This window comes from Lampetra planeri, chromosome 3, assembly GCF_965212315.1.
Source record: "Lampetra planeri chromosome 3, kcLamPlan1.2.h2, whole genome shotgun sequence".
Lineage (NCBI taxonomy): Eukaryota > Metazoa > Chordata > Hyperoartia > Petromyzontiformes > Petromyzontidae > Lampetra > Lampetra planeri.
This window is the reverse complement of record NC_136109.1, coordinates 28,058,457-28,078,614: the sequence shown is the minus strand read 5'-3', so window position 1 is coordinate 28,078,614 and position 20,158 is coordinate 28,058,457. Positions and strand designations below refer to the sequence as shown.

Sequence of the window (20,158 nt, the reverse complement as noted above, 5' to 3'; positions counted from 1 at the left end):
ATAACATCATAATACCAGCGAACAACAACAATTGGCATCTTCTCTAGCGCAGTCGCGTGGCAAGCCGTTTCACGAGGGCCCCGTGCAAACGACTGAAACGTCAGACGACGGTTGTTGGTCCGCTGCCGTGAGAATGTGGCGGAGCAGCGTCACTCGAGGTTCGTGAACGGGGGTGGGGGTCGGGGTTCGGGGTGAATCTTTGGAGTGAGCTTCCCTATCGACAGCAGCGTCTCGGTGGCTCATGAACGGTGACTCGTGAACGGTAGCAGTGTCTGGGTGGCCCGTGAGCGCCTGTGACAGGAGGCCGTTCCGGTCACGTGTGCCTGCTATGGCGAACACAGACGGTCGCCCGATCGCGCGACGCTTTCTGATGCGCTTCTGCGGCCGTCTGGAACGCTCTTCCTTCCGATATTAGAAAGCCACTGGGAGATATGCACTTGTAAATAATCAGCTAGATACATACGGTGCGAAATAAGTTCAATATACATACACACATAGACTCACACAGAGACCCATAGTTTCTTGTCCTTCCCCCCATCTCCGATTAGCACGGATGGCTACGTACGGTGCGAAAGAAGTTCAACGTGCCTGCGTACAAACACCGACTTGGTCTCGGGAATGCGCGCGGGTGCCGTGCGCGGGGGCATAGAGCCGCTCGCCTTGCAGTCGCCTCGACCCCATGTTTTAATTTAATTAGAAAAATAAGTGTAAATGTTACGAAGAAATCGTGCCACGTTACATTAAAACACCAAGAAATGGATTACATTTTGCATTGTACGTGGAAGATTTTTCGACGACCAATGTTACGTTCATGATTCGTTTATTTTGACTGATTTTCAACATTCCTCCTCCTCCGGTTTCACTAATAAATCAAATCAATGTGTATATTTGGCCATGACGTGGAGGGTTATACTTAAAAAATGGCATACCTACACAAATATCTAACCCAAAAGACACTGATTATGAATTGGATTACATTTTATCACCTTTTGAACTCCAAGTAGTCAGTTCTCAGATGATTATTACTTTGAATGGAGTCACTCTCCCGGCACTGCTTGTGGTCACCCTTCTCCAACCCCTCGCTTCTCCTCCATCTCCCTGCTCCGCGCGCTATCTCGTGGTCGGCACTTAACTCACCGCTGCACGTTTTCCTTCAAGGTCAAGGCCCGTCGTAGGAATACAAATAGAGCCGGTGGCATCCGAGAGCCAAGCGTGCGCTGGCGAGATGTTAACTACCTCGCCTGGTATACAGGAGGTCGTGGGTTCGATCTCGACCCTAACGCCTGCTGCTGTATATTTGGAGTTTGCGTGTCTCTCTCCCTCTCATCATCATTACGGTGGCTAGGAGATGTTAACTACCTCGCCTGGTATACAGGAGGTCGTGGGTTCGATCCCGACCCTGACGCCTGCTGCTGTATATTTGGAGTTTGCATGTCTCTGTCCCTGTGGTCACGTGGATTTCTCTCCGCGCCCTCTTTTTACCCCCTCCACATTTAGAATCAACTTCACGCGTTTAGAGCATTTGGCTGCTATAAATTTCCACGTGGTACGCCACTTCATGGGGCTATCATTTGTGGCGAGGTCGTTTCTGAAAAAGAGCTACATAATAGCTCAGTGGGCCTTACCTGGGAAAATAAAAATAAATTGTTTTAATAGTTTAAAAAGGATCGCTGGCAAAAATGACGCGGTATTGTTCACACAGCAGGCGGTGGAGGGAGGGGGGGCGATGTTGTTCTCGCGTCGGCTAACGGGCGACGATTTCCGTACCGACCAAAAAAAAATAAAAAACACGCCGGCTCCGATGAGCTCCGACAAATCCACCGCCTTTGTGACGAGAGCCGCCCGGAGACGTGGGCTGGGCCGCGTCGGCCACTGGGAGGTGACACGTGGCGCAGCCGCGCCGAGAGGCGACGCGCCTCCAACAGACAGAAGCGGTGTGGGGGGGGGGTGCTTGTAAGCAGCCTCGGATGATGCCGGGAAGGTGCGGCAGGCGGACCAATGGCGGTCGTTCCGCGGCGATGTGCCGATCGGCGCGGGTTGCTCGCGCAATCCCACTCGAGCACACTCTTGACATTTTGCATTCTCCACCCACCCCTCCCACCTCCCCCCTCGCAGACAGTGAAGTTTTAAATATTTAAACGTAATTTACAATTGCAATTGTATCATTTCTCATGCTCCACATCAAACAGATTACAGCCTCGAACCAAAGCTGCATGGGCGATAGGCTACGGAATCATTTTTCATTAAAATTGTAGCTTCTGGGCTCACAGTCATTTATTTTGGAGGCCAGTGGGGAATTTGACTTCACCTATTTTTTTTTCGATTTATATTTTTTGACAATGATGTCCAAAGGTGGCCCCCGTTGTCCGCGCAATGATGCTTCTATTGATTCAGCACCACCGCTCCGACGGACAGCTCCGATCACGCGGGCTCCAACGTCACTCGCGACTACTGCCACCCAACCCCCACCCCCCGCCCCCCACCACATCATACACTTATCAGAAAAAACGTCACTATCTCAATTTACAAATAAAACCGATATCAACGCGTCGGCGCTGGTTTCTTTTCATTTTTCACATGTACACGTGTGGTGGCGTGCGACACACACTGAGGATGTACCCTGACTTCGTTAACATTCTGTTTGATGCGCGACTGATTCTATCAAAATCAAATTTTGTTGCGGCGGTGTCTCGATTTTCCGAACAACTACAAGTTAATCCCACAGAGCTGTGATCCTAACAAGCTTAGGAGTGGGGAGGGGGGGGAGATACATCGGCTTAAACCAATATCTCCTGCAGATGTACAAAGAACAAAGGGAATAAATGCCACAGTAGCAACAGCGGGAGGGCAATCATTTACTTTCTTTCTGCCTCCCTAATTGTTCCGGGACAGCCGTCCCGTCTCACCCGCTCGTCGCACGTCCTGCACGAAAAAGAAAGGTGGCCCAAATATCCGCCCCTGGGCAGCAGCTCCCCCCCCCCGCACGTGTGTGGCAACCCCCCCCCTCCCCTCGCCCCCTCCTCGGGAGTCGGAGCCGTCTGACGCTATCCTCGGAGCGCACCTGGCCCGAGCCAATTTAATTTGTCCCCACTAATCAGGGAGCTCGATGATTAAAGCCCCATTCAGGCAGACGCGTTCGGCCCGGCCCGCGGTGACAGCCCCATCTCGCACGAGTCGTCCTCTTTGGCGTCGCGAGGCACACCGGGCCCGTATCTCCGAGACGGGGTGGGGTGGGCGGTCGGAGGGAGGGAGGGAGGTGCTCGGCAAATTGGTGAACGCGTTCCCCCGCACATCCCCCACCCCCCACCCTCTTTGACGAGCGATTGGGTAGGCCGAGACACGGCGACCACTCGGATCCAACTGCCACTCGGCGAGGCCCGACGGCTCTCTCTAACGAGGGCGACAAATTAATTTCTGATACGGCCGCCAACGTGGACGGCTGAACGTTAATTCATCATCGTCACAACCCCTCCCCCCCCCCACGTCTGGTGGTGATCCGCTGTCGAGCGCGCGCGCGCGTGCAGACGCAGCTATTTTTAATCCCCGGTGCGGGCAGCGAAGGCACGCAACCGCTAGTCCCTCCGACTCATTTATCCGCCGTTGTATTGAATACATTACAGCTCTTTGCAAAACTGCTGCTAGATGATGGCCTCTCTATGCCATATCGCTACACCCCCCCCCCCCTCCCCTAGTAAAGATTGGATTAATGAGCATCCATTAATCGATTAATATCGATTGTTATGGTCAAGATAGATGCTTCTCTTAATCGAGCGTGTAAGATTATATTCAGATTCATGTGTTTTTGTACTGAGTTTGTGTTACCCCTGCAGCCGCTAGAGGCGCTACTATTCACATCTTTAATAACAAAAAAACGAGAGATACATTTGAATTCAACAGCGACAATTCAGCAGTGGGGGTGGGCGACCAATCTTCCCGCACGTGGTGTTCACAGCACGTGGTGTTTACAGCACAAAGAAACGTACCCTTGCGACTGACGATATATAACGAGATCATAAAAAGCAACAGTGGATGTCCCACGAATAAACCGGCCGCCACCACGGGAATGTGGAATTTCCACCTCCACGGAGCAGAAAAGGAACACTGCCCCAAATTCCTACTGGAGGACAAAAACACGCTCCCTCATTAAAGTGAACATTCCGGCGGAACACAGCTAACTCGCTTGGATAATGTCATGCAGAAAACACCCGGTGACTGTAACAGGAATTAAACCATCGTCCCCTTACCAAATTGGCCCACTGGCGACCTCGCCAGCCACTCTGCCTGGTCAGCCGCCTGTTTGGCATTCGCTCGTTAGCCGCTCCGTTTGCTTATTCAGCTTGTTTACTTGCTCAGGTGAGCATACAGGGTCCCTGCGGCTGGGTCTGCACGGCTCGCAATGCCGGTTGCCAATTAAAAAAATAACATTCCTGCATGCGGATACTTTTCTCAACGCTCGGATTTAGCGAACATGCGAAATTCGAGACCCGTCCGATATTGATTGCTCAAAAAAAGAATGAACACGTTGCTTTGCTTGGGCGCTGGGGCGTGAGGACGGACGACGGAGTGGCAGCCAAAATGAGGGAGAATTCGACCGAAGGGAACGTCTGCCACGGGAGACGGAGCGATAGGAGCGTGAGAGATGGCGGCAGCTTGGGGACGAGGGGGCCTCACATCAAGGGGACTGCATACACGTCAGAGGTACGATAGTCTCAACAAACCTGGCTCTGGTAAACGCCGACCTTCACACACAGTTGGGGCGAATGCAAAGGGTGCGCCGCTGCATCCAGAATCAGAATCGGAATCTTTATTTTGTCCTGGAGGAATTCGATGAATTTCGAAGCTTTTTATTTTCCGCAGATACCCTCTCCTCGTCAACGGATTGTTTTACTTTCAAACGAGGTGGCACAAGCAGCCTACACTGCCCGAAAAAAACAAAATCACACCGATTCCTCGTTCCCTGCATTGGTTATCCAGTAAAAATGCAGGATCGAATTTCAAGTTGTTGTGTTGGCCTCTCTAGGCCCTGAAAGGGTTAGCTCCATTATATCTCGGGAGATCTGTCCGGCAACTTCGATCCACCAAAAATCCCGGCACCCTGAGCGTACCAAGGACAAATCTGTGTTCGTTGGTTGATAGAGCTTTCAGTCGTCAGGCGCCTCGTGTGTGAAACGCCTTTCCCCGGTCCGTTAGGGACGCTCCGTCAGTCGAGGTTTTTAGGGCTCGTCTGAAAATACATTTATATTTTCTTGCGTATCCGTCCGCGTGGGGGTTGTTTTCCTCTTAGTTTCAATGTTAAGGGGTTTTTTTGCACTGGGATTGTGTTGTGAAGCGTTGCGATGCCTTGCATGAATGACGCGATTTAAAGCTGAGGTTTATTTTCTTACTTACTTACGGTAACACGGCCCCCGCTTAAATCGCCTGCTGTGTTTGGTCACCGAGATCCATTGGAGGCTAGGCCACTCGCTCACTTTCGCCGACGTTTCCACCCCCCCCAAGATGCGCGACACTGCATTTGCATTCAAGGGACCTCCACAACACCGAATCATCGCATCGCACTGCTCGTAGCGCAACACAAATATAAAATAACGCGACGGACGAGGCTGGCGATGGAACAGCAGCCAAAGGAGGGAACGCGTCCGCTAAGGGGACGACCGCCGCGGAAGTGGAGCGATGAGATCGCTTCACGCGCTCGGGAGCCAGATGGACGGCAGCGTCACCGGACTGTGAGGGATGGCGCAGGCGTGGGATGGCTGTCGTCCAGCAGTGGATAGACAATGGCCAATGGTGGTGATGGGGATGGAAACTAACCCTGAGCGGAGCGGTGGCGCGTTGGATAGCAGCACCGCGCTGTGAAGCTGAAACCCCAAGACCTTCTCACAGCGCCCTCCTCATAGCATCCTCCTCATAGCGTCCTCCTCATAGCGTCCTCCTCATAGCCCCCTCCTCATAGCCCCCTCCTCATAGCGACCTCCTCATAGCCCCCTCCTCATAGCCCCCTCCTCATAGCCCACTCCTCATAGCCCACTCCTCATAGCCCCCTCCTCATAGCGACCTCCTCCTCATAGCGCCCTCCTCATAGCAGCCTCCTCATAGCGACCTCCTCATAGCGCCCTCCTCATAGCGACCTCCTCATAGCGACCTCCTCATAGCCCCCTCCTCATAGCGTCCTCCTCATAGCCCCCTCCTCATAGCATCCTCCTCATAGCCCCCTCCTCATAGCGTCCTCCTCATAGCCCCCTCCTCATAGCAGCCTCCTCATAGCGACCTCCTCATAGCGCCCTCCTCATAGCGACCTCCTCATAGCGACCTCCTCATAGCGTCCTCCTCATAGCGACCTCCTCATAGCACCCTCCTCATAGAGACCTCCTCATAGCAGCCTCCTCATAGCGTCCTCCTCATAGCACCCTCCTCATAGCGCCCTCCTCATAGCGCCCTCCTTATAGCGCCCTCCTCATAGCGCCCTCCTCATAGCGCCTTCCTCATAGCGCCCTCCTCATAGCCCCCTCCTCATAGCGCCCTCCTCATAGCACCCTCCTCATAGCGCCCTCCTCATAGCCTCCTCCTCATAGCCCCCTCCTCATAGCGCCCTCCTCATAGCAGCCTCCTCATCGCGCCCTCCTCATAGCGCCCTCCTCATAGCGCCCTCCTCATAGCGCCCTCCTCATAGAGACCTCCTCATAGCGCCCTCCTCATAGCGCCCTCCTCATAGCGCCCTCCTCATAGCACCCTCCTCATAGCGCCCTCCTCATAGCCTCCTCCTCATAGCCCCCTCCTCATAGCGCCCTCCTCATAGCAGTCTCCTCATCGCGCCCTCCTCATAGCGCCCTCCTCATAGCGCCCTCCTCATAGCGCCCTCCTCATAGAGACCTCCTCATCGCGCCCTCCTCATAGCGCCCTCCTGATAGCGCCCTCCTCATAGCGCCCTCCTCATCGCGCCCACCTCATAGCGCCCTCCTCAAAGCGCCCTCCTCATAGCGCCCTCCTCATAGCGCCCTCCTCATAGCGTCCTCCTCATCGCGCCCTCCTCATAGCGACCTCCTCATAGCGCCCTCCTCATAGCAGCCTCCTCATAGCGCCCTCCTCATAGCGCTCTCCTCATAGCGTCCTCCTCATCGCGCCCTCCTCATAGCGCCCTCCTCATAGCGACCTCCTCATAGCGCCCTCCTCATAGCGCCCTCCTCATAGCGACCTCCTCATAGCGTCCTCCTCATCGCGCCCTCCTCATAGCAGCCTCCTCATAGCGCCCTCCTCATAGCAGCCTCCTCATAGCGCCCTCCTCATAGCGACCTCCTCATAGCGTCCTCCTCATAGCGACTTCCTCATAGGGACCTCCTCATAACGACCTCCTCATAGCGACCTCCTCATAGCGACCTCCTCATAGCGACCTTCTCATAGCGACCTCCTCATAGCGACCTCCTCATAGGGCCCTCCTCATCGCGCCCTCCTCATAGCCCCCTCCTCATAGCGCCCTCCTCATAGCGACCTCCTCATAGCGACCTCCTCATAGCGCTCTCCTCATAGCGTCCTCCTCATAGCGTCCTCCTCATAGCGCCCTTCTCATTGCGCCCTCCTCATAGCCCCCTCCTCATAGCCCCCTCCTCAAAGCTCCCTCCTCATAGCGCCCTCCTCATAGCGACCTCCTCATCGCGCCCTCCTCATAGCAGCCTCCTCATAGCCCCCTCCTCATAGCGCCCTCCTCATAGCGACCCCCTCATAGCGCCCTCCTCATAGCGACCCCTCTCATAGCGCCCTCCTCATAGCGCCCTCCTCATAGCGACCTCCTCATAGCGACCTCCTCATAGCCCCCTCCTCATAGCGTCCTCCTCATAGCCCCCTCCTCATAGCCCCCTCCTCATAGCGACCTCCTCATAGCCCCCTCCTCATAGCCCCCTCCTCATAGCCCACTCCTCATAGCCCACTCCTCATAGCCCCCTCCTCATAGCGACCTCCTCCTCATAGCGCCCTCCTCATAGCAGCCTCCTCATAGCGACCTCCTCATAGCGCCCTCCTCATAGCGACCTCCTCATAGCGACCTCCTCATAGCCCCCTCCTCATAGCGTCCTCCTCATAGCCCCCTCCTCATAGCATCCTCCTCATAGCCCCCTCCTCATAGCGTCCTCCTCATAGCACCCTCCTCATAGCGCCCTCCTCATAGCGCCCTCCTCATAGCCCCCTCCTCATAGCCCCCTCCTCATAGCGACCTCCTCATAGCCCCCTCCTCATAGCCCCCTCCTCATAGCCCACTCCTCATAGCCCACTCCTCATAGCCCCCTCCTCATAGCGACCTCCTCCTCATAGCGCCCTCCTCATAGCAGCCTCCTCATAGCGACCTCCTCATAGCGCCCTCCTCATAGCGACCTCCTCATAGCGACCTCCTCATAGCGTCCTCCTCATAGCGACCTCCTCATAGCACCCTCCTCATAGAGACCTCCTCATAGCAGCCTCCTCATAGCGTCCTCCTCATAGCACCCTCCTCATAGCGCCCTCCTCATAGCGCCCTCCTTATAGCGCCCTCCTCATAGCGCCCTCCTCATAGCGCCTTCCTCATAGCGCCCTCCTCATAGCCCCCTCCTCATAGCGCCCTCCTCATAGCACCCTCCTCATAGCGCCCTCCTCATAGCCTCCTCCTCATAGCCCCCTCCTCATAGCGCCCTCCTCATAGCAGCCTCCTCATCGCGCCCTCCTCATAGCGCCCTCCTCATAGCAGCCTCCTCATCGCGCCCTCCTCATAGTGCCCTCCTCATAGCGCCCTCCTCATAGCGCCCTCCTCATAGAGACCTCCTCATCGCGCCCTCCTCATAGCGCCCTCCTGATAGCGCCCTCCTCATAGCGCCCTCCTCATCGCGCCCACCTCATAGCGCCCTCCTCAAAGCGCCCTCCTCATAGCGCCCTCCTCATAGCGCCCTCCTCATAGCGTCCTCCTCATCGCGCCCTCCTCATAGCGACCTCCTCATAGCGCCCTCCTCATAGCAGCCTCCTCATAGCGCCCTCCTCATAGCGCTCTCCTCATAGCGTCCTCCTCATCGCGCCCTCCTCATAGCGCCCTCCTCATAGCGACTTCCTCATAGGGACCTCCTCATAACGACCTCCTCATAGCGACCTCCTCATAGCGACCTCCTCATAGCGACCTCCTCATAGCGACCTCCTCATAGCGACCTCCTCATAGCGCCCTCCTCATCGCGCCCTCCTCATAGCCCCCTCCTCATAGCGCCCTCCTCATAGCGACCTCCTCATAGCGACCTCCTCATAGCGCTCTCCTCATAGCGTCCTCCTCATAGCGTCCTCCTCATAGCGCCCTCCTCATCGCGCCCTCCTCATAGCCCCCTCCTCATAGCCCCCTCCTCAAAGCTCCCTCCTCATAGCGCCCTCCTCATAGCGACCTCCTCATCGCGCCCTCCTCATAGCAGCCTCCTCATAGCCCCCTCCTCATAGCGCCCTCCTCATAGCGACCCCCTCATAGCGCCCTCCTCATAGCGACCCCTCTCATAGCGCCCTCCTCATAGCGCCCTCCTCATAGCGACCTCCTCATAGCGACCTCCTCATAGCCCCCTCCTCATAGCGACCTTCTCATAGCCCCCTCCTCATAGCGCCCTCCTCATAGCGCCCCCTCTCATAGCGCCCTCCTCATAGCGCCCTCCTCATAGCGACCTTCTCATAGCCCCCTCCTCATAGCGCCCTCCTCATAGCGCCCTCCTCATAGCGTCCTCCTCATCGCGCCCTCCTCATAGCCCCCTCCTCATAGCGCCCTCCTCATAGCGCCCTCCTCATAGCGCCCTCCTCATAGCGCCCTCCTCATAGCGTCCTCCTCATCGCGCCCTCCTCATAGCCCCCTCCTCATAGCCCCCTCCTCATAGCTCCCTCCTCATAGCTCCCTCCTCATAGCGCCCTCCTCATAGCGACCTCCTCATCGCGCCCTCCTCATAGCGACCCCCTCATAGCGCCCTCCTCATAGCACCCTCCTCATAGCACCCTCCTCATTGCGCCCTCCTCATAGCCCCCTCCTCATAGCGCCCTCCTCATAGCGCCCTCCTCATAGCGACCTCCTCATAGCCCCCTCCTCATAGCGCCCTCCTCATAGAATCCTCTTCACAGCGTCCTCCTCATAGCGCCCTCCTCATAGCGACCTCCTCATAGCGCCCTCCTCATAGCAGCCTCCTCATAGCACCCTCCTCATTGCGCCCTCCTCATAGCCCCCTCCTCATAGCGCCCTCCTCATAGAATCCTCCTCACAGCGACCTCCTCATAGCGCCCTCCTCATAGCGCCCTCCTCATAGCGCCCTCCTCATAGCGCCCTCCTCATAGCGACCTCCTCATATCGCCCTCCTCATAGCCCCCTCCTCATAGCGACTTCCTCATAGCCCCCTCCTCATAGCGACCTCCTCATAGCGCGCGAGGTTGCCCACAGATACAGGCGCTGCAAGCGCAACGCTGGCACCAGTGAGCGGGGGGGGCTCTCCCCGAGGGCCATCTAGAATGTCACCGGCGAGTGCACCGGCCACGCTAAGGAGGGGGATAATGACTTTCATGGGAGGGTGGTGGAAACACCCCAAAAAAAGGAAGAATTATTCATCAATACCTCGTTAGGCATGGCCCCGCTTCTCGGGCGTGCACGACCGCTGCCCATTCGCACGCGATATCCCACGTCACTCGATCCAATTAGCGCAAGAAAAGGAAAAAGGCAACTTACTGCACGTTTTACGAGGCAACGCGCGTGCGGAACGGGGGCCTAATGGTCGCCACAGTGCGTCGCGATACGAACGCCAAAACGGCCAACTTTTATGACCTCTGGGGGGTGGCGAGGGGAGGGGCGGGGAAGAAAATATTCATTCCGTCACCTTATAGACAAAAGGGTGCACGCGCAAGTGCACGCGTGCGTGCGCACGCATGCACTTGCGCGCACAGATGACGTCCGAACGAGACATTTATAAATATTAAAGCTGCCACTAACGACTAATTGCATAATTGACTAAAGCTCAGATGGAATCGATACTAAATAGATTGCTTGCTAACAGTGCAAACCTGCATACTGTCCGCTTGCGCGATATTTAACATACGCCGTGTCAGGGTTTGTAACACCGCCCCCCCCCCTGCCCCCATGCGTGTGTCATACTGGGGCATCCTCACGCTGTCGTGGGTCGAGGCGGTTATTTGACCATACTTCGCCACGCTGGTCATTGCCAGGATGAATGACGGGGCTTGTCGACGACGGCTCGGTTGCAGCCTCCACTCGGCGCCCACGCTTTGCTGACCGTGGGTCAGAAATCAATCTCGGATCGGCCGGTCGGCAACGCAGCGCACACTCTGACCGCCGCGACGCTGCTCCCCGCTGTGAATTTCAATTGGCGAGGCAAAGGTCAGAACTCCGTGGGCCAAATCGAAGGCAACCCTCGCTGAGGTTAGAGATCGTTGGGCAGACCGTTTTCCGCGCGCATTAACGGCCGCTCCGGTCGCTACGAGTACCGCTGCCGCCAATCGACGAAGTGCTGCGGTGCAGTGCAGCATTGCCATTGGACTCAAGACCCCGGGGTCAATTTCTTCGTATTGAAGGTCAAACCGACGGTAGCACCTCTAGTGGCAGCGGGGGTAACGTGAAGCCGTTGGAAACGCATCATCGAAAAATAAATACTGTTTCTGCGACTCTACGCACGCGCAGTGAGTTTAAGTATCAACGATAATCGATTAATCTATACCGCCATAAGTAGTATATGCCATTTTCACATTTAACCTATTAAATTTATTACGATGCTCGATTGTTCAAGAAAGCCTTACTGACTCGATTTCGCATGTTCGCACAGTACATTAAACCTTCTTTCACACCGTATGTAGCCAAACGTGCTCATCGGTGGTGCAAGGGGAAGGACAAAAAATCAATCAGGAGAGTGGGGGCTGGGGCAATGATTGCCGTGCGTAATCCCAACCGAGTGATTCTGACGACAGCAGCAAAACTCGACGAATTCTTCCCCGGTGCGCTTCAAACCAACAGCCACAGCAATCGACGAATTGTCTCGGCTCCGATGTATACAGATCACCGTGCCCCGCCCCGAACACGGCACCAAGGCCCCGCGCGCGTGCGGTGCTCAGTTGGTGGCCGCTCTCAGATTCAAACGAAGGGCTTAGTGCTGCAAGACAAACATCCCAGGTTCCGCCGATAATCTGTCGGGCCTAGTGATGCTATCAAGCAACTATTAAAAGCCACACGTGTCAATACAGGGTGCTTAAAATGTTTTTTTAACACTTATATGGGACTATCGTTTTTAATTGAAACAGAATGGATAACACACTGTAACATGACAACACATTTATGTTAATAGCTTAAAAAATTCGCGGAAGTATTAACATTTTTATGAAGCACCCTGTGTGTGTGTATATATATACAAATACAAAGAATCACCCTATTCTGTCATATGGGCTGTTTGAGCAGGTGCTGTTAGCGAGCACCTATTAAGGCCAACATCGCACACGGGGAATGGTGTGGCGAGCGCCACGCAGGGCTGCCCTTATCTCTCCCCAGTGCCAATGTGTATGGACCCCGACAGCAGGTTTCTATTGTCAGGCTAAGTCGACGTAGGGAAGGCCCGGGCCCAATTTGGATGTCACGCCACCATTGACGTGAGCCGTGACCTGGCATCAGACTTAGGTCACCTGGTGTCAAAGCAGAGTGAACCAACCACTCTGACACTATTCCCAACACCCGTATAGCCTTCGCAAACTGTTGGGGCAAGTGCTGTTAGCGAGCACCTATGAACGGCACACAAGGGGGTGGGTGGCCAGCACCACGCCCAGAGGCCATTGTCTCCCCAGTGGTGATGTTTACACACTGCACCAGGTACTCATTTGAGGCTGAGTCGACCCAGGGGAAGCCCAGGACCGGTTCAGACAATCGTCACCGGTGTTGGTCCTGAGGGAGAATGGAACTCGGGTCGCCGGGTTCGTAGCGCAGCGTAGCGCAGCGTAGCGCTAACCTCTACACTACCGCTCCACTGGAGCAATGCACTTTTAAATCACGTGTATGCGCACACACACACAAACAAACAGATGAACACATGCATGAAGACACAGATTGGGAAAACGCCTTACAAACAAGCAACTCAATTTGTTCCACTATACAGGAGCAAGGCACCGAGGCCCTGGGCTGTGTGTCACATTTTCTGGTCCACCAGCGGCCTTCTTTCTGCAGACCCTCCCAACGGAGTGCACTCGCTCTGCCAGCACGCCACGCCAACCCCATGCGTCACACCACGCGTCGCTCGAGCACTCGCAAAACGGGGCGGCGGCCGATCCGTTGCGATCGTCGCGATTCGAACAAAACGCGGCGGGCACCCGCTTCACGTGACGGTGGAGAATCGTGCCGGGAGTGGCCGCCTCGCGACCTCCACGCGGCCTCGCCACCCAGCCAGGGGTCAAAGGGGACAAGGGAGACGGAGCTCGCCGAGCCGGCCCCAGGTCGGCGCTCCCGCCAGCGCCACGTGCTCTAGCTTTAGCGCGAGGTCGGTCAGAATACCTCTGTGTCATGTATCATGTGACCTCCCTTTGCAGCATCAAAATATAAGAATAGGTGTTACCCTTTCTGGCAATAAAAGAAAGCTGTCTCTGGTGTGGACTGATCAGTTTCAAAGACAATGCATATAATATCAGAGGATGTTTTTTGTTTGCATGTTCATCACAAGTAGTTGTGGTTGATGCAGACATGATTCCTTGCGAAAGGTTTCAGTTTGGTGTTTTAACATCTTCACACAACTGTTTTATTGCCAGAAAGGGTGAAAACATATTCTTATATTCTGTGTAATGTAGCTCGTCAGTGCTGCACGTCGCGTACAAACAACTTTACCAGCTGATGACCACTCGAACCGGCAATGGTGGTGGTGGTGGTGGATCTCGTTAGAATTCAGAAGCTAAGGTTTACGGCACACAGCTCGCAATTGGAAGTTGACAGGTTCGAATCCCCGGTTGGGGTTTCGACTCAACCAATTAAACATTCCAGGGTCGGTTTAACGGGTGACACTTTGTGGGAAGTCAATGTGTGATTGTCCTTACGTCCTCCTTAGGGTAGAGGCGAGTCTTTCCATGAATACTTCCCTGGCTATAAAGTGAAGTGCACTTGGGCAGTACGCATCATGAGAAGGAATGATGACTGATGAACAAGACAAGTGACAGAATGGCAGCCAAAGAAGGCTAATCACTGTGGAGACAGAGGTGATAAAATCATCTCATCAAGGGATTGTCTAGGACGGCGATAATATGGGGAGGCCTTTATCCAGCAGTGGATACATAATAGCTGATGATGAAATACAAAAATAAACGTTGCTGATGAGCAGTTGCCACTCCCAAGCCCTGGAGTTCATCGTGGACTGAAACATAATCCAGTAGCATGGATTAGATTCGGTAAGCCTCCGAGCAAAATCCAGTGGAGAGCAGATCTGTTTTTCACGACGTTCAGTTATAAAACAAGGATTTAATGATGTAGCGATTGTCCGCGAGTTCGGGTTCGCGGTCACACAGTGGATAGCACACTGCGCTATAAACCCAGTAACCCGAGGTCATTTCCGGCCTCGGCTAGCATCGGTGGCGAGCGACGTCTAAACTGGCCCTGGTGGTGCCCTCTACACTTCACCTCACTTCTTGCGCACCTTACGAAGCCAACCATGCTGATTGGAGGTGCTGGGCAGTGTTGATTGTATTGCCAAGGGAAGTGCTGCAAACTCCAACCCACACTGGCAAGTTTGGTGGTTAAATAACCCCCAAGTCCCCCCCCCCAATGACCCCTCCCCCAGCCCCTCACGGCACGACGATGGCCTTCATCCAGCAGTGAGTGGACACCAGTGGCCTCGCGGATGCACGGAACGTGGGCCCCGCGTGGCGCGTCTCTCACCGTCAATGATCTGCTTGAACCTCCACACTCGCAGCGATATGATGAGGCTGAGGCCGTCCCAGGGGCTGTGTGGACCGTTCGCCACCGTGGAGGCCACCATGGGGGCGAAGGACAGGATGATGACGGCTCCGTCGAACACCTAGAGCGGCAAAGCGACAAACAACCACAGGAGCTGTGATGCAGCGCAGAGCAACGTGGAGAGCGACCATTGCAACTCGTTTGCTGCCACGCTCGCAATACAGACAATGTTTTATTTCGGGTGTTGATTTTAATTATTGCTGTTTGAATTTGAAGCCTAGGTACCCAATCTAGACCTGAAGTTTTCGTGACTGCAGGAATCCATTCTCTTTGGTTCTTTCGGTCCATATTGAACGTTGGGCCAACGTCCGTCCACCGTTGGGCCTAACAGTTCCAACCACAATGCGAACGTCGGCCCAATACTGCATGTTTACCGGGTCATCCCTTGAAATTGGACGTCTCATTTTTGAGAGTGTGCTGTTGGCTGGCTATTTATTTGATGGGACAAGTTTCCACTGCTGTCCATACAACGTCCTCAACCGTTGGCTTTGATTTTGCTCTCCGCTCTCAACGGCCTGCACCGACCAGCGCGGTGAAGTATGGTCACGTAACCCGTGCAGTGCGGTGAAGTGTGGTCAGGGAGCTCGCGCTACCCGCACAGTGCGGTGCGCAGCCCTCACCCAGCGGCGGATTGACAAAGCGCTGCACGTGTTCGTAGACTAATATAGGAAGGAGTCCGAATAATTTATCTTTTTTTGTAAACCATTCACTCTTCAATTTTGATTTTGACATCAGGCAAACGTGCTTCGGTCCACGCTACGTCTGCCAATGCCTGCCTGTCCGCCGGCTGTGTCAGTTGAACAGTCGCCTGCTTTCCGTCACCCGCACGCTCCACTACCTCCCCCCCCCGCCCTCCACTCACCCTCCAGCCCCCCGCATCCGCTCTTCCCCCCCCCCCCACCAATTCCACGCACGGGTCGGCCACTGATCGTGATGCCGTTCGTGCTGCGAGCCAGCGTGACAGGAGTGGTCTGGCCACACGAGGAGGACTCAGTCCAAAAGCCTCAGCTACGATGACAATAAACGATGCCACCAACGGCCCCGTGGTCTGAAACTGCAACTCCTTCTCATAAACCCGTGCCGCTCATAAAAAAAAAACTATACAAACTATAAACGAGTTTTTATTTTTATTTTATCAGGTAAGGCCCCACTGAGTTCTATAGCTATATAGCTCTTTGGCGATTACAAATGATTGCTCAACGAAGTGGCTTATCATCATGTGGAAATTTATAGCAGCTAAATACTATAAGCGCACGTTGATGTTAAATGCGGAAGGAAATACCGGAGGACCTGGAGAAAAATCCACGCGACCACAGTGAGAGAGCGACACGCTCCAAATATACAGCTGGCGTCAGGGTCGGGATCGAACACATGACGTCCTGCATATCAGGCGAGGTAGTTAACATCTTGGTACCGTCATAACCCGTGCCCCCCACAGTCTTAAACTCCTTCCCCCTACCACAGTCATCCTAGCTGTCGACCTCCTTGCCCCTGTAGGCCGGTTAAAGCACAGGGCCAAACACTTTCCTTTCTCCCTCCGCCTGCGACTGAATTCCTGTTGCTGCGGCAGAGCCTTCGAGATGCGGTCACCTGCAGTCGCTATTTGAAGCCGACATTTTAATTGCGTTGGTTCAGTGAAGATTTCGCTGCAGAGGGTTGTGGGATTTCTTTCGAGTGTGGAGTTTGACAAATAACGTGTTTACTTTTCTGGCATTCCTTCTTCTTCTTTGTTTAATCATCTGTCCCTTTCTCCCAATAATGTTGGCCCCATGTCAAGAAACCAATACCACTTCCATTCAGTACACTTGTGCAAAACAGTGCAGCAACAACAACAACAACAGATTAGACAACAACTTCTGGCAGATGACAACTCAGAACTATTTCTCAAGTCCCCGTTAATTGCCTCGTTACCCTCACCAGATGGCGCGGCTTCTCACTGCCCCACTATGGCTGCACAGCGATCAAACAAACAAACAAAACCCCACACACATTCGGTAATCAAGTGAAGAAACTATTTCAACTTGACATTTGGTGTGCATGCATTCGTCCATCATTGGTGAGGCTTAATCCATCAACTCGCTACCCCTTGGGAACTCGGTCTTATCACGAACATCAATCAGTTAAATGTAGATTTAAAGCTTTCGTGACTGCAGGGATTCATATTCTTGGTTCTACGTGACTTTACCGAAAGAACCAAGAATATCAATCAGTTAGTTAGTCAGTTAATCTTCTTCATCCCCTATGGGACATAAGGCCGCAAATGAGTTCCTTCCACTTTGTCCTGTCCTTGGCAACATGTTGAGCCTCGCCCCAAGAGAGTACGAACATGAGTTGCAGTTTATTCCGTGGCACCAGCAGGAACTCAAAGAGACCAGCAAGAGTTGACCTGCGCCACCCGCAGTGGCAAAAACAAATCGCATAAAAGCAAAGCACAGCAATGGAGCAAAGAGAAATCGGCACAAAAACAAGAAGCGTGTGGCGGCCCTCACACTGGTGATGTCTTATCGGTGAAAGTGCCCCCGCTGGATATGAAATTGGCAGAGAGCGCGGTATTATTTATTTATCCCCCCCCCCCGGCGCGTGCTCGCGTGAGCTAAAGTCTCTCTCGCACAACCCAGCAAGCAAGGGTCACACGGCTCCTTCTTCTGCGTGCGTGCAAACCGCACTCGCCATGTCTGGGGGAGGACAGGGGGGGTGGGACAAAGCCTCCAGACCCAGGCACGTGTAGCTGGACACTTTGATGCCCCCTCCCCCACTCTGGCAAAGTACTGTACTGCACAATCCACATGCCGAACCCCAAAGACAAAGATCCCCCGTGTAGCCTTAACAGACTGTTGGGGCAAGTGCTGTTAGCTAGTAGCACCCATGAAGGCAGGCACGGCACACGAGGGGGAAGGGGGTGGCCAACACTACGCCCGGCCGCTTTTGTTTCCCCAGCGGCGATATTTACACATTAGCGGCAGGTACTCATTGTGAGGCTGAGTCGACCTAGGGGAGGCCCGGGACCGGTTCAGATAATTCTCATCGGTGTCGGTGGCCCGTGAGCGGGAATCGTACTCGGCGTGGCCGGATTCGGAGCGCATTTGGAGAGACGGCGAGGCCCGCGGTGCAATCGACGTCCCCCCCCCCCCCCCCCCGAATCGGCGCTGTCCCCGGCGTGCTCCCTCGACCTGCGCGTCACCGCCACGGCCCCACGTGGCACGCAGCGACCGTCCCTCTCAGCCGCCGCATCTGGGTGGCCCAGCTGCTCGCGGGAGACATTTTCCGGAGTAGCCCGTCGACTGCAAGGGGGACGGCAACGTAAAACCGATGGCTCTCTCTCTCTCCACACCAACTGTGCGCAATAAAACAAATTTTACCCGGACGCGTCAAAACTGGATGGCACGTGACGACTTTAGTTGTCACGGCCATAGCGGCGAGAGCTCCACTGGAAGTGGTGGTCCCCCAGGGGTGTAGAGAGCAACCGGGTCACTGACCCGGACAGATCCAGTTGAAATTAACGACGTGACGATCGAGTGTGCAGGCCTGTGCAACTGCGCTGGGAAGCCGGGTGCGATTATCTGTGTTCAGTAGAAACGTTGACGGTAGCTCCCTGAGACGAGCCAACGTAGGGCCGGGGCACAGTGGTGCCACCAGGGCCTCACCTCTCGCCCCAAATATTTGCTGGCGGGCTGGTGTGCAGGGACCATTGACCTGGGTATACTGGGTGTGCCGTACCGGGTGTGGAGATGTTTCCATCTCGCTGGCAGGCTGCAGGAGGCACGTGTATCAGAGCCAAATTGGTGAGTGGTACACTGGACGTGGTGTGCTGAGTGTGGGAATATTTTCCGGGCTGTCGACCCGGACAGAACCGGGGCTGAATTTATGAAGCCTCGCCAATACCCCCCCCCCCGCCCCCCCGCGCGCACCCACAAGTCGGCCCCATTCTCATTTCAAATGTTACAACGGCTCAAATGAACGGGCGGGCGGGCGAATGAGCGAATGAGCGAGCGAATAAATTAATGAATGCGCGGTCACGCCACCCGTGCGTGAACGTAGAAATACCTACGGAATGGAATTTTATGGTCGATGCTCAACTGAACCGGGGAAAGAGCGGGGGGGAAAAAATTCAATTATGCAGATTGTAAGGGCATGGCTACAGGATTGAAATGTCGCAATGGGAATATTCCACGCGCCGATTAACATGCGGGGACATTCGCCGTCGCAATCGTACCTGTGCCGCAAATATTAATTTATTTTGCGTATTTTTTTATGGCAAAAAAGCAAACTTGTTATATTCTTTTTTCACACGGTACAAAATATCGTTGCACACGGAGACTGGCGCTTGACCTTAGAGGGTGCGTATTAAACATATTTCAACAATAACCGCCGTTTACCATTTGCACGTAAACATACGCCCACGGGGAGAGCCCCGATAAATAATCTCCCTACATTTCGGTTATAGTGGAATGCATACCAGAGGTCCCGGCGGCCTAGGAGATGGAGCGGTGAAATCATCTCGCGTGCAGGTGCGAGACGGATTAGCCCGTCACGGGATCACGAGATGTAGACACGGCGTTGGTTTGGCGTTTCATTCAGCAGTGGATTAACCGTGGCTAATGATGATTATTATTATTATTGTTGTTACAACAACAACAACAAAAAACACAGTTTCGATTTAAAGCTTTCGTGACTGCAGAGATTCATCTTCTTGGTTCTTTCCGTAAAGTCACGTAGAAGGGAAATAATAAAATAAAACATAATAAAATACAATTCTCACAACGTTTCGGCCACAACGCAAGCAGCCGTCCTCAGGTGAAGAACAGGTCACCTGAGAACGGCTGCTTGCGTTATGACCTGTTCTTCACCTGAGGACGGTTGCTTGCGTTGTGGCCGAAACGTCGTGAGAATTATATTGAATTATGTTTAATTTTTATTATTTTATTATTTCCCTTCTACGTGACTTTACCGAAAGAACCAAGAAGAAAAAAACCACAGTTTCAGGTTTCCGCACAACCGGTGAGAAAATGTATATTTCAGCGGCGAGGAAATTGAAATGGGTAGCGGCAGACTTTTGAGAAACGGCAGGCTGCCATGCCAACCTTTTCATTCTGCCAACAGCACGGAGCTGCCTGCTCATACTCCACAGGGCAACTTCACAGGCTCCTCCCCCCCGCCTCTCGCAACGTTCGCCATTCATTCACCTTGGATTCGGCGAAGACGTGAACCAAA

At 54.2% G+C, this 20,158-nt stretch overlaps 1 protein-coding gene across 1 annotated transcript in view; it reads right to left on the bottom strand.

Annotated features, from left to right (window-relative positions):
• Nucleotides 1-3,122: 3,122 nt before the first annotated feature.
• Nucleotides 3,123-20,158, bottom strand: part of LOC144734827 (transmembrane protein 266-like) — a 99,673-nt gene continuing 82,637 nt past the window's right edge. Inside the window, exons 5-6 of the mRNA XM_078617224.1 lie at nt 14,870-15,008; nt 3,123-3,181 (exon numbers count right to left, since the gene is read on the bottom strand). Of these exons, the coding sequence (XP_078473350.1) occupies nt 3,123-3,181; nt 14,870-15,008 (198 nt within the window). The remainder of the gene's footprint in view (nt 3,182-14,869; nt 15,009-20,158) is intronic.